At 51.1% G+C, this 16752-nt stretch overlaps 1 protein-coding gene across 1 annotated transcript in view; it reads right to left on the bottom strand.

The window, feature by feature from the left end:
- Nucleotides 1-16384, bottom strand: part of FHIP2A (FHF complex subunit HOOK interacting protein 2A) — a 39932-nt gene extending 23548 nt beyond the window's left edge. The window contains exons 1-3 of the mRNA XM_077257922.1: nt 16121-16384; nt 7059-7137; nt 4843-5012 (exon numbers count right to left, since the gene is read on the bottom strand). Of these exons, the coding sequence (XP_077114037.1) occupies nt 4843-5012; nt 7059-7137; nt 16121-16165 (294 nt within the window). The 5' untranslated portion in view covers nt 16166-16384. The remainder of the gene's footprint in view (nt 1-4842; nt 5013-7058; nt 7138-16120) is intronic.
- Between the last annotated feature and the right edge of the window lie 368 nt (nt 16385-16752).

Here is a 16752-nt window from a genome sequence, read left to right on the forward strand (position 1 = left end):
ACACTGAGATCCTGATCCACCATTACACCATGCACACAGGCGGCTCACACCGATAGATCCTGATCCACCGCTACACCATGCATAGATCCTGATCCACCATTACACCATGCACACAGGCGACTCACACTGAGATCCTGATCCACCATTACACCATGCACACAGGCGACTCACACCGATAGATCCTGATCCACCGTTACACCATGCACACAGGCGACTCACACCGATACATCCTGATCCACCGTTACACCACGCACACAGGCGACTCACACCGATAGATCCTGATCCACCGTTACACCACGCACACAGGCGACTCACACCGTTAGATCCTGATCCACCATTACACCATGCACACAGGCGACTCACACTGAGATCCTGATCCACCATTACACCATGCACACAGGCGACTCACACCGATAGATCCTGATCCACCATTACACCATGCACACAGGCGACTCACACCGATACATCCTGATCCACCGTTACACCATGCACACAGGCGACTCACACTGAGATCCTGATCCACCATTACACCATGCACACAGGCGGCTCACACCGATAGATCCTGATCCACCGCTACACCATGCATAGATCCTGATCCACCATTACACCATGCACACAGGCGACTCACACTGAGATCCTGATCCACCATTACACCATGCACACAGGCGGCTCACACCGATACATCCTGATCCACCGTTACACCATGCACACAGGCGACTCACACTGAGATCCTGATCCACCAATACACCATGCACACAGGCGACTCACACCGATAGATCCTGATCCACCGTTACACCATGCACACAGGCGACTCACACTGAGATCCTGATCCACCATTACACCACGCACACAGGCGACTCACACCGATACATCCTGATCCACCGTTACACCATGCACACAGGAGACTCACACCGATAGATCCTGATCCACCATTACACCACGCACACAGGCGACTCACACCGATAGATCCTGATCCACCATTACACCACGCACACAGGCGACTAACACCGATAGATCCTGATCCACCATTACACCACGCACACAGGCGACTCACACCGATAGATCCTGATCCACCATTACACCACGCACACAGGCGACTCACACCGATAGATCCTGATCCACCGTTATACCACGCACACAGGCGACTCACACCGATAGATCCTGATCCACCATTACACCATGCACATAGGCTACTCACACGGAGATCCTGATCCACCATTACACCACGCACACAGGCGACTCACACCGATAGATCCTGATCCACCGTTATACCACGCACACAGGCGACTCACACCGATAGATCCTGATCCACCATTACACCATGCACACAGGCGACTCACACCGATACATCCTGATCCACCATTACACCACGCACACAGGCGACTCACACCGATAGATCCTGATCCACCGTTACACCATGCACACAGGCGACTCATACCGATAGATCCTGATCCACCATTACACCATGCACACAGGCGACTCACACTGAGATCCTGATCCACCATTACACCATGCACATAGGCGACTCACAGATACATCCTGATCCACCACGCACACAGGCGACTCACACCGATAGATCCTGATCCACCATTACACCATGCACATAGGCTACTCACACGGAGATCCTGATCCACCATTACACCATGCACACAGGCGGCTCACACTGAGATCCTGATCCACCATTACACCATGCACATAGGCGACTCACAGATACATCCTGATCCACCACGCACACAGGCGACTCACACCGATACATCCTGATCCACCACACACACAGGCGACTCACACTGAGATCCTGATCCACCATTACACCATGCACACAGGTGACTCACACTGAGATCCTGATCCACCATGCACACAGGCGACTCACACTGAGATCCTGATCCACCGTTACACCATGCACACAGGTGACTCACACTGAGATCCTGATCCACCATTACACCATGCACACAGGAGACTCACACTGAGATCCTGATCCACCGTTACACCATGCACACAGGAGACTCACACTGAGATCCTGATCCACCGTTATACCACGCACACAGGCGACTCACACCAATACATCCTGATCCACCATTACACCATGCACACAGGAGACTCACACAGATCCTGATCCACCGTTACACCATGCACACAGGAGACTCACACTGAGATCCTGATCCACCATTACACCACACAGGAGACTCACACTGAGATCCTGATCCACCGTTACACCATGCACACAGGAGACTCACACCGATAGATCCTGATCCACCATTACACCACGCACACAGGCGACTCACACCGATAGATCCTGATCCACCGTTACACCATGCACACAGGCGACTCACACCGATAGATCCTGATCCACCATTACACCACGCACACAGGCGACTCACACCGATAGATCCTGATCCACCGTTACACCATGCACACAGGTGACTCACACTGAGATCCTGATCCACCATTACACCATGCACACAGATGACTCACACTGAGATCTTGATCCACCATTACACCATGCACACAGGAGACTCACAATAATACATCCTGATCCACCGTTACACCATGCACACAGGCGACTCACACTGAGATCCTGATCCACCGTTACACCATGCACACAGGAGACTCACACTGAGATCCTGATCCACCGTTACACCATGCACACAGGCGACTCACACTGAGATCCTGATCCACCATTACACCATGCACACAGGCGACTCACACTGAGATCCTGATCCACCATTACACCATGCACACAGGAGACTTACACCGATAGATCCTGATCCACCATTACACCACGCACACAGGCGACTCACACCGATAGATCCTGATCCACCATTACACCATGCACACAGGAGACTCACACCGATAGATCCTGATCCACCGTTACACCACGCACACAGGCGACTCACACCGATAGATCCTGATCCACCGTTATACCACGCACACAGGCGACTCACACCGATAGATCCTGATCCACCGTTATACCACGCACACAGGCGACTCACACCGATACATCCTGATCCACCATTACACCACGCACACAGGCGACTCACACCGATAGATCCTGATCCACCATTACACCACGCACACAGGCGACTCACACCGATAGATCCTGATCCATCATTACACCACGCACACAGGCGACTAACACCGATAGATCCTGATCCACCATTACACCACGCACACAGGCGACTCACACCGATAGATCCTGATCCACCATTACACCACGCACACAGGCGACTCACACCGATAGATCCTGATCCACCATTACACCACGCACACAGGCGACTCACACCGATAGATCCTGATCCACCTTTATACCACGCACACAGGCGACTCACACCGATACATCCTGATCCACCATTACACCACGCACACAGGCGACTCACACCGATAGATCCTGATCCACCATTACACCACGCACACAGGCGACTCACACCGATAGATCCTGATCCACCATTACACCACGCACACAGGCGACTCACACCGATAGATCCTGATCCACCATTACACCACGCACACAGGCGACTCACACCGATAGATCCTGATCCACCTTTATACCACGCACACAGGCGACTCACACCGATACATCCTGATCCACCATTACACCACGCACACAGGCGACTCACACCGATAGATCCTGATCCACCATTACACCACGCACACAGGCGAGTCACACCGATAGATCCTGATCCACCATTACACCATGCACACAGGCGACTCACACCGATAGATCCTGATCCACCATTACACCACGCACACAGGCGACTCACACCGATAGATCCTGATCCACCATTACACCATGCACATAGGCTACTCACACGGAGATCCTGATCCACCATTACACCATGCACACAGGCGGCTCACACTGAGATCCTGATCCACCATTACACCATGCACACAGGCGACTCACAGATACATCCTGATCCACCACGCACACAGGCGACTCACACTGAGATCCTGATCCACCATTACACCATGCACACAGGCGACTCACACTGAGATCCTGATCCACCATGCACACAGGTGACTCACACTGAGATCCTGATCCACCATTACACCATGCATACAGGAGACTCACACTGAGATCCTGATCCACCGTTACACCATGCACACAGGAGACTCACACTGAGATCCTGATCCACCGTTATACCACGCACACAGGCGACTCCCACCAATACATCCTGATCCACCGTTACACCATGCACACAGGAGACTCACACAGATCCTGATCCACCGTTACACCATGCACACAGGAGACTCACACTGAGATCCTGATCCACCATTACACCACACAGGAGACTCACACTGAGATCCTGATCCACCGTTACACCATGCACACAGGAGACTCACACTGAGATCCTGATCCACCGTTACACCATGCACACAGGAGACTCACACTGAGATCCTGATCCACCATGCACACAGGCGACTCACACTGAGATCCTGATCCACCATTACACCATGCACACAGGAGACTCACAATAATACATCCTGATCCACCGTTACACCATGCACACAGGCGACTCACACTGAGATCCTGATCCACCGTTACACCATGCACACAGGAGACTCACACTGAGATCCTGATCCACCGTTACACCATGCACACAGGCGACTCACACTGAGATCCTGATCCACCATTACACCATGCACACAGGCGACTCACACCGAGATCCTGATCCACCATTACACCATGCACACAGGCGACTCACACTGAGATCCTGATCCACCATTACACCATGCACACAGGCGACTCACACCAATACATCCTGATCCACCATTACACCACGCACACAGGCGACTCACACCAATACATCCTGATCCACCATTACACCACGCACACAGGAGACTCACGTCTGCTTTCCCCAGCGTGTACAGCGTCTCCAGCACTTTATGGTGCAGTAGGTATTCCATACAGGGCCCCGTCTCTCCAGACTCGCGCTCATTTTCTTCTTGCACCAGAATCTCCAGCATCTGCTCCAGATGGGACGGGATGTTGGTGTCCGTCACATGAGCTTTGTCATCTGATCCAGGAAACGAAAGACAATTCCGGGTTATAAAGGTTTATTCCTCCGCTACATGTCAACAGCAAAACACACAAACTGATTAATAAAATCTCAGAGCCTTTTTTACACCTTCCCTCCTTACATTCCCTACAGGAGAGGTGTAATCACTATGATAAGGTCACAGCACGATGTGTCTGCGGAAACCAGAAAGTATACGTCACTTGATTCTTTTCAGAGTTGCTGCCTAACTAAGAGGGATCCAGTAACCCATCTTGTGCCTCTCCCCAGAGTTTCCTTACACCAACCCCCTTTAGCTGATAGAGGGTCTGATTGGTGACCTGAGGTTAGCATCCTCAATAATCAGAGCCTCCCACTCCCGTCTCCAAGACTTTTCATGTGCTTCGCCAATTCTTTGGAATGCACTGCCCAGGATAATACGATGAATCCCCAGTTTTAAGCGTGCCCTAAAAATGCATTTGTTCAGACTGGCCTATTGCCTCAACACATTAACCTAATTATCCCTGTGTGGCCTATAAAAAAAAAAAAAATCAAACAAAAAAACCATAATCAGGTTCCTCCATCATGTTCTCATACACTTTATGCAGTTAATAGCCCTCTGTGTCTGTACTGCTACATACTTAGGCAGTGAACTGGTTCATGCAGCTTTACATGAACACCCGAGCCTTACACTATGGCTGGTCCCAATAACTAAAGCAATTGTTACCATCCACCTCTCGTGTCTCCCCTTTTCCTCATAGTTTGTAAGCTTGCGAGCAGCAGGGCCCTCATTCCTCCTGGTATCTATTTTGAACTGTGATTTCTGTTATGCTGTAATGTCTATTGTCTGTACAAGTCCCCTCTATAAGTTGTAAAGCGCTGCGGAATATGTTGGCGCTATATAAATAAAATTATTATTATTATTGTTATTATTAGTGGGGGCCATTGTCTGTCCGGTATAACTCTATTGGGAAATGAGCTGATGTTTCACACAGTGATGAGTTCTTTTATCAGAGGCAGCGCCTCCACACTGCAGGGGCGATCTAGTGTTTCATGGTCACTATTCACTTCTATGTGTCCTAATAGTTCTCATGACAAATCCTCTACGGGAAAACAAACACGGGGCAAAAAATGTTGGGGCGACCGTGTTGCCACGCTACGGCACTGTGGGCTCAAGGTGAACGCATGTCCACTGTGCCGGACACTGGCTCCACCAAGTGTGTGCAAGTCCTCTGTGCCGGATACAGACTCCACCAAGTGTGTGCACGTCCTCTGTGCCAGACACGGGCTCCAAAAACTGTATACAGGTCCTCTGTGCCGGACATGAGCTCCACCAAGTGTATGCACGTCATCTGTGCCGGACATGAGCTCTACCAAGTGTATGCACGTCCTCTGTGCTGGACACGAGCTCCACCAAGTGTATGCACGTCCCCTGTGCTGGACACGGGCTCCACCAAGTGTATGCACGTCCCCTGTGCTGGACACGGGCTCCACCAAGTGTATGCACGTCCTCTGTGCTGGACACGGGCTCCACCAAGTGTATGCACGTCCTCTGTGCTGGACACGAGCTCCACCAAGTGTATGCACGTCCCCTGTGCTGGACACGGGCTCCACCAAGTGTGTGCACGTCCTCTGTGCTGGACACGGGCTCCACCAAGTGTATGCACGTCCTCTGTGCCGGACACGGGCTCCACCAAGTGTATGCACGTCCTCTGTGCTGGACACGGGCTCCACCAAGTGTATGCACGTCCTCTGTGCCGGACATGGGCTCCACCAAGTGTATGCACGTCCTCTGTGCCGGACATGAGCTCCACCAAGTGTATGCACGTCCTCTGTGCTGGACACGGGCTCCACCAAGTGTATACACGTCATCTGTGCCAGACACTGGCTCCACCAAGTGTATGCACGTCATCTGTGCTGGACACGGGCTCCACCAAGTGTATGCACGTCCTCTGTGCTGGACACGGGCTCCACCAAGTGTATGCACGTCCCCTGTGCTGGACATTGGCTCCACATACAGGACGATCACCCCACCATAAGTGTAAGTGAAGAGGAGTAAATACTCACCGGATGTCTCGATGTAATAATGGGTGATGGCTTTCCAGTGATACACAAAGTCTTCTTGTAACGGCAGAGAGGGGGCGAGCTGCAAGAGAAAGAGCAAAGCTGTGATCAGCGCTACAGACGCAGGCGGCGACATTCCGTTACTCCAGCATCCCATAGTAGATCCCTCTAATCTGCTCCATTACTGGATATTTATCCCCTTTTCTCAAAATTAGTGTCCACCATCCTGAAAAAAACGACAAAAGTGACAGAAACATTTCAGGCTGTTACCTGATTAGTCCAGAATGGAGTTATGTACAAACCCTAATTAAACAGGACTTGGATATGACCCCATCATTAGGACCTCAGCTCTTACTGATGTCTTCCCACAGAATATATCCAGGAGAGCTAGGAGACTTCTCTGCAAATATCCACGACTGCAAGATGCCTGATAGCTTCTCCCTGGAAATAAACGTCTCCCCTGTCTTCATATGACCTAATGTCGGGGTCAGAAACATTAGAAATGGTGAATGTCGCACCGCTCTGAAACACTCGAGAGGTTCAATCTTATCTGGTCTCCTTGGGATAACTTTTGGATCGTTGGGATAATTTTTGGACACTCCTGAATATCTAAGAGTCTTGTTTGCTAAGTCATTCATTTTCCCGTCCTCTTCACTCCCCAGTACCTACAGTTAGGGTATGTGTCCATGTTCAGGTTTGCTTCAGGCTTTGGTCATGATTTTATGCAGGTAAAATCCTGACCAAAAATGCACCTGAGGTCACTGGCAGGTCACCTGCGGTGTTCCTGCATGTTTTGCTCATTGTAGCAACATGCTGCGTTCTTAAAAAACGCACCGCATGTGCGTTTTCGCAGGAAAAACACATGCGTTTTTTCCTGCACAGTGGAGACGGGATTTCATTAAATCCCCTCCACTATGTTGTAACATCTGGACGCTGCGTTTTTGACGCTGCGGCTCAGCGCTGCGTCAAAAACGCAGCGTTTCCTGAACATGGACACATACCCTTACCCTTCCCCTCCTATCTATTGTCGGTCTTGTACATCCTCCCTCTCTTTCAGATTGTTAGGTATATAAATCATTTATTACATGTTTATTATGTATCCAGTTTATTCTGCTTTCATTGTCATCTGATATTATATAAGGGCTCATACTCAGATGAGTCTCGCATGTTAATACCCGGCACTCAGATCGGAATAGGAACACATGCAGCCGCACGCTCCACTCCTGAGTGCCGGCAGCCGCACGCTCCACTCCTGAGTGCCGGCAGCCGCACGCTCCACTCCTGAGTGCCGGCAGCCGCACGCTCCACTCCTGAGTGCCGGCAGCCGCACGCTCCACTCCTGAGTGCCGGCAGCCGCACGCTCCACTCCTGAGTGTCGGCAGCCGCACGCTCCACTCCTGAGTGCCGGCAGCCGCACGCTCCACTATTGATGTGCGAGACTCATCAGAGTTTCTCGCAGATGAGTATGAGCCCTAAGTCTTTTTATCTTTTCTTTTCTTCAAGTTTATATTTTTTAAAACATAAAAATCTTTCAATAAATATAAAGAATGCGTGGGAAAACTGTTCCTGGTCCTTTCAGTGTCCGGAATAACTGGGTTTCGGCGTTCGTTTGCTACATAGAAGCACTATCCCTCACTATCATGTGTCTCTCCATTTCGATGGCTGCCCATAGTTTCTGCCGTTCTCTGCCATGAAGCCGCTCCACACTTACAGAGTCAATGAGAAGATGCCGGGAAGATTTCTCTGGTTAGTTCAGCATTTTAATGATTTATTTCATGGATGTTAAAGAGATCGAAAACTTGCACGAAAAAATGCTACAGAAAATGGCAACAAAACGGGCTGAGATTCCCTCCACAGTGGTGTAAGGGTTAAGGCTACGTTCACATTTGCGGTGGGCGCCGCAGCGTCGCCGCATGCGTCATTCGCCCCTATATTTAACATGGAGGCGCATGGACATGCGTCGCACTTGCGTTTTACGCCGCATGCGTCCCTGCGGCGCCCGCGTCCGGGCGCAGAGGACGCAGCAAGTTGCATTTTTGCTGCGTCCAAAATCAATGAAAAAAAGGACGCATGCGGCGCAAAACGCAGCGTTGTGCATGCGTTTTTGTTTGCGTTGTGCGTTGCGGCGCCGACGCTGCGGCGCACAACGCAAATGTGAACGTAGCCTAATAGAGCACCCGAGGGGCACAAGGCTCGGCGGCTGCACCTCGGTGTCCGCGATCAGTGGGCGCCTCATTCATGTAACACGTCAGAAGTTATCTGAAATCACGGTGACAATGTAACACTAGCTGTATATACCGTATATACTCGTGTATAAGCCGAGCTCTTCAGCACATTTTTTTGGTGCTATAAACACCCCTCGAGGCTTATACTATACCTCTCAACTTTCGCGGCAACTTTTAGGCCACACCTCTGACCACACCCATTTCACAACTAGTCACGCCCCAACCACACCCATTTAGCACTTCTGATCACACTGTTTCGTAAACAATAATTATAAACAAAAAAAAATATGGCCACACATGAAGCTCCATACTGTATAATGGCCACACATGACGCTCCATACTGTATAATGGCCCCACATGACGCTCCATACTGTATACTGGCCCCAAATGATGCTGCGTACAGTGTACTGGCCCCACGTGATGCTCCATACTGTATAATGGGCCCACATGATGCTGCATACTGTATAATGACCACACATGATGCTCCATACTGTATAATGACTCCACATGATGCTCCACACGGTATATTGGCCACAGTGCTCCATACTGTATAATGGCCACACATGACGCTCCATACTGTATAATGGCCACACATGACGCTCCATACTGTATAATGGCCACACATGATGCTCCAAACTGTATAAGGCCACACATGATGCTCCATACTGTATAATGGCCACATGATGCTCCATACTGTATAATGACCACACATGACGCTCCATACTGTATAATGCCATTGGCCACATTATGCTCCATACTGTATAATAGCTCCACATGATGCTTTGTACTGTATAATGGCCACACATGATGCTCCATACTGTATAATGGCCACACATGATGCTCCTTACTGTATAATGGCTCCACATGATGCTCCATACTGTATAATGGCTCCACATGATGCTCCATACTGTATAATGGCCACACAGTGCCCCATACTGTATAATGGCCACACATAATGCTCCATACTGTATAATGGCCACACATAATGCTCCATACTGTATAATGGCCCCACATGATGCTGCGTACAGTATACTTGCCCCACGTGATGGTCCATACAGTTTAATGGCCCCACATGATGCTTTGTACAGTATAATGGCCCACACGATGCTGGGTACAGTATAATGGCCACCATAATGCTGAGTACAGTATAATGGCCCCTCACGATGCTCCATACAGTATAATGGCCCCACACAATGCTGGGTGCAGTATAATGGCCACACATGGTTACCCCACCCCCATCATTGCCTTCTCCATCATTGCCTTCTCCATCACTACACACAGACACCTTTCACTGCGCTCCCTCGCAGCAGCCGGCAGCTTCCACTCCCACGGCGCTGAATGGTGTCATCCAGCTGCGCCGCTGACTGCTCACGTCGCTGCAGCTGTGATACGCCACTGATAAAGACCTCCGTGTCTCCTGTGCCAGTCAGTGTCAGAGCGAGGAGCAATATCTGCTCCGATCCGACACAGCCAGCGTCCGCTCCGTACACATGCGACTCCGCTCCATACACCTCGTACACACACGACTCCGCTCCGTACAACTTGCACATGCGGCTCCGCTCCGTACACCTCGTACACACACGGCTCCGCTCCATACACCTCGTACACACACACACCTTGCACATGCGGCTCCGCTCCGTACACCTCGTACACACACGGCTCCGCTCCATACACCTCGTACACACACACACCTTGCACATGCGGCTCTGCTCCGTACACCTCGTACACACACACCTTGCACATGCGGTTCCGCTCCGTACACCTCGTACACACACACCTTGCACATGCGGCTCCGCTCCGTACACCTCGTACACACACGGCTCTGCTCCGTACACCTCGTACACACACACCTTGCACATGCGGCTCCGCTCCGTACACCTCGTACACACACGGCTCTGCTCCGTACACACCGTACACACACGGCTCCGCACACACACGGATCCGCTCCGTACACACACGGCTCCGCTCCGTACACCTCGTACACACACGGCTCCGCTCCGTACACCTCGTACACACACGGCTCCGCTCCGTACACCTCGTACACACACGGCTCCGCTCCGTACACCTCGTACACACACGGCTCCGCACCGTACACCTCGTACACACACGGCTCTGCTCCATACACCTTATACACACGGCTCCTCCCCATACATCTCGTACACACACGGCTCTGCTCCATACACCTTATACACACACAGCTCCACTCCGTACACCTCATTACACACACGGCTCCTCCCCATACATCTCGTACACACACGGCTCCACTCCGTACACTTCGTACACACACGGCTCCGCTCCATACACCTTATACACACACTGCTCCGCTCCATACATCTCGTACACACACGGCTCCGCTCCATACACCTCGTACACACACGGCTCTGCTCCATACACCTCGTACACACACAGCTCCACTTCCGTATACCTTGTATACACATGGCTCTGCTCCGCACACCTCGTACACACGTGGCTCTGCTCCGTACACCTTTCACACGCTGCTCCGCTCCATACACCTCGCTCACACACGGCTCTGCTACATCCACACTGTAAACACCTCCTGACCTCACACATACCCTTACCTTCCTCCAGCGCCATGACAACCAGCAGAGTCCTGTACACGGAGGTCCTCCCGATCATGTGACCCCCTGACTCCTCCCATCCTGTGACTTCATCACAGGTCCTGTGTGCACAGAGAGTCTGCGGGTGCAGGGGCTCAGGGAGCTGACCGGGAGATATATACACCTCCCAACCAGTGCGGAACAACTAATGTCCCGCCCGGGATCGGGGGGCTGACTGTCAAAATCAGGACAGTCCCGCTGGATCCGGGATGGTTGGGAGGTATGCTTATACACGAGTCATTGCTGGCAGGGGAGGGGGGGCAGAAGACATCACACTCACCGTCCTGGTGTCATCCCTGCATATCAGTCCCTGCATCTCGGGTGTCGGCATCTCTCTTTCTTCCTGTGTTCAGTGGTCACATGGTAACGCTCATTAAAGTAATGAATATGCATGAGTTTCCACTCCCATAGGCGGAGCGCATATTCATTACTTTAATGAGCGGTACCATGTGACCACTGAACACAGGAAGGAGGACAGGAAGAGAGATGCCGGCGCCCGAGATGCAGGGACTGATATGCAGCGCCAGGAGGGTGAGTATAACGGGGGAGGGTGAGCCATGTGATATTCACCTGTCCTCGTTCCACCGCTGCGCTGTGTCTTGCGGGTCCTCTGGCTGTGACGTTCAGGTCAGAGGGCGCCATGACGTGGTTAGTGTGTGTGCCGCCCTCTGACCTGAACAGTCACTGCAGAGAGCCGGAGACACCGAGGAGAAGCCCGCAGCGACGAGAGGCGAGTATGTCATTTTATTTTTTAAATTGCAGCAGCAGCATTATATGGGGCATATTTTAATATGGAGCATCTTATGGGGCCATCATTAACCTTTATGGGGCATATCTTATATGGAGCATCTTATGGGGCCATCATTAACCTTTATGGGGCATATCTTATATGGAGCATCTAATGGGGCCATCATTAACCTTTATGGGACATATCTTATATGGAGCATCTTATGGGGCCATCATTATTATCCTTTATGGGACATATCTTATATGGAGCATTATATGGGGCCATCATTATCCTTTATGGGGCGTATTTTGTATGGAGCATTATATGGGGCTCCCGATTCAATATGGATATTCAAAAACACTTAACCTACTGATGTCTCAATTAATTTTACTTTTATTGGTATCTATTTTTACTTTTGACATTTACCGGTAGCTGCTGCATTTCCCACCCTAGGCTTATACTCGAGTCATTACGTTTTCCCAGTTTTTTGTGGCAAATTTAGGGGCCTCGGCTTATACTCGAGTATATACAGTATATGTACCGGTATATTACACGCTCGCATGTCTGGATTATCACCACTTGTGCCAGGGAGGGATGAACGACCACACGGCCTGGTACGACGCGCTGTCAACAGCTCCATCCTCATGTATCACAGTGCACCGAAAAACCCTTCCCCACCATCACTGCCCCCCACCAGCCTGCCAGGAAGGGATCATCCACACACAGGACTATGAGGAGCCAGGGTGCACAGGAAACCCTTCCCCCAGTATTACTGCACATATACAAGTACACTGGGGAAATAAACCAACTGAAAAAGTAATAAATAATAACAATAAAAAAAAAATCTGCATGAAGGCAGCCATCAAACTATGATCTATGAACATATAAAGCCTTTACTCCTTTAAGGCAAACGCAAACAGTTTGTTACAATAGTTGTGATATTACCGCCCTGTACACACCGCTCTGTACACACCACACTGTTCTTATATTACCGCTCTGTACACACCGCACTGTTCTTATATTACCGCCCTGTACACACCGCAGTCCTTATATTACCGCCCTGTTCACACCGCACTGCTCTTATATTACCGCTCTGTTCTTATATTACCGCCCTGTACACACCGCATTGCTCTTATATTACCGCCCTGTTCACACCGCACTGCTCTTATATTACCGCTCTGTTCTTATATTACCGCCCTGTTCACACCACACTGCTCTTATATTACCGCACTGTTCTTATATTACCGCTATGTACACACCGCACTGTTCTTATATTACCGCCCTGTACACACCGCAGTCCTTATATTACCGCCCTGTACACACCGCACTGCTCTTATATTACCGCCCTGTACACACCGCACTGCTCTTATATTACCGCACTGTACACACCGCACTGCTCTTATATTACCGCCCTGTACACACCACACTGTCCTTATATTACCGCCCTGTACACACCGCACTGTTCTTATATTACCACACTGTTCTCATATTACCGCACTGTACACACCGCACTGTTCTTATATTACCGCCCTGTACACACCGCACCGTCCTTATATTACCGCTCTGTACACACCGCACTGCTCTTATATTACCGCCCTGTACACACCGCACTGCTCTTATATACCGCACTGTACACACCGCACTGTTCTTATATTACTGCCCTGTACACACCGCACCGTCCTTATATTACCGCTCTGTACACACCGCACTGCTCTTATATTACCGCACTGTACACACCGCACCGTCCTTATATTACCGCTCTGTACACACCGCACTGCTCTTATATTACCGCACTGTACACACCGCACTGTTCTTATATTACCGCCCTGTACACACCGCACCGCTCTTATATTACCGCCCTGTACACACCGCACTGCTCTTATATTACCGCACTGTACACACCGCACTGCTCTTATATTACCGCCCTGTACACACCGCAGTCCTTATATTACCGCCCTGTACACACCGCACTGTTCTTATATTACCGCCCTGTACACACCGCACTGCTCTTATATTACCGCTCTGTACACACCGCACTGCTCTTATATTACCGCACTGTACACACCGCACTGTTCTTATATTACCGCCCTGTACACACCGCACCGCTCTTATATTACCGCCCTGTACACACCGCACTGCTCTTATATTACCGCACTGTACACACCGCACTGCTCTTATATTACCGCCCTGTACACACCGCAGTCCTTATATTACCGCCCTGTACACACCGCACTGTTCTTATATTACCGCCCTGTACACACCGCACTGCTCTTACATTACCGCACTGCTCTTATATTACCGCCCTGTACACACCGCACTGTTCTTATATTACCGCCCTGTACACACCGCACTGTTCTTATATTACCGCCCTGTACACACCGCACTGCTCTTATATTACCGCCCTGTACACACCGCACTGCTCTTATATTACCGCACTGTTCTTATATTACCGCCCTGTACACACCGCAGTCCTTATATTACCGCCCTGTACACACCGCAGTCCTTATATTACCGCCCTGTACACACCGCACTGCTCTTATATTACCGCACTGCTCTTATATTACCGCCCTGTACACACCGCAGTCCTTATATTACCGCCCTGTACACACCGCACTGTTCTTATATTACCGCCCTGTACACACCGCACTGCTCTTACATTACCGCACTGCTCTTATATTACCGCCCTGTACACACCGCACTGTTCTTATATTACCGCCCTGTACACACCGCACTGTTCTTATATTACCGCCCTGTACACACCGCACTGCTCTTATATTACCGCCCTGTACACACCGCACTGCTCTTATATTACCGCACTGTTCTTATATTACCGCCCTGTACACACCGCAGTCCTTATATTACCGCCCTGTACACACCGCACTGCTCTTATATTACCGCCCTGTACACACCGCACTGCTCTTATATTACCGCACTGCTCTTATATTACCGCCCTGTACACACCGCACTGTTCTTATATTACCGCCCTGTACACACCGCACTGCTCTTACATTACCGCACTGCTCTTATATTACCGCCCTGTACACACCGCACTGTTCTTATATTACCGCCCTGTACACACTGCACTGTTCTTATATTACCGCCCTGTACACACCGCACTGTTCTTATATTACCGCCCTGTACACACCGCACTGCTCTTACATTACCGCACTGCTCTTATATTACCGCCCTGTACACACCGCACTGTTCTTATATACCGCACTGTACACACCGCACTGCTCTTATATTACCACACTGCTCTTATATACCGCAGTGTTGTGCTCCGCGGTTCGGTGAGTAGGAAGCAGCTGCCATTGGCCTCGGCCTCAGTTCCGGCCACATCATCGCTCAGTGTCGCCCCCTGGCGTCTCTTTGCTCTCGGGAATCCTGCTCTGATCCCGGGCCCACCCGCAGGAGAGACCCCGGCCTGCGGCCTAGCTGTGTATAGGCCTCGGTCGAGACCCCGGGCTGGAGTTGTGGCCGCCGCCGGTCACTCACCGCCTCCACCGCTTGCTGCAGGATCGACGTGAACTTGGAGAACATCTTCTCCCTCTGCTGCTGCAGCTTCTCCCGGGAGGACCTGGAGAAATCCGAGATCTTCTGCCGGCGCCGCTCCAGAGTGCAAACTACACGGACACCGCGACACACGGACGACAACACACAGGGAAACACAACACACCGGGGACACAGTGACAGGCGCACAGCCGGCCCGACACACCGCACGGAACACTGCTCCACCTGCAGGACGCACAGGGAACTGCACCCACAACACGGTGTGTACACTGCTCCACCTACAGGACATACAGGGAACTGCACCCACAACACGGAGTGTACACTGCTCCACCTACAGGACACACAGGGAACTGCACCCACAACACGGCGTGTACACTGCTCCACCTACAGGACACACAGGGAACTGCACCCACAACACGGTGTGTACACTGCTCCACCTACAGAACGTACAGGGAACTGCACCCACAACACGGCGTGTACACTGCTCCACCTACAGGACATACAGGGAACTGCACCCACAACACGGCGTGTACACTGCTCCACCTACAGGACACACAGGGAACTGCACCCACAACACGGTGTGTACACTGCTCCACCTACAGGACATATAGAGAACT

The sequence above is a fragment of the Ranitomeya variabilis genome, chromosome 4 (genome assembly GCF_051348905.1).
Source record: "Ranitomeya variabilis isolate aRanVar5 chromosome 4, aRanVar5.hap1, whole genome shotgun sequence".
Classification (NCBI taxonomy): Eukaryota; Metazoa; Chordata; class Amphibia; order Anura; family Dendrobatidae; genus Ranitomeya; species Ranitomeya variabilis.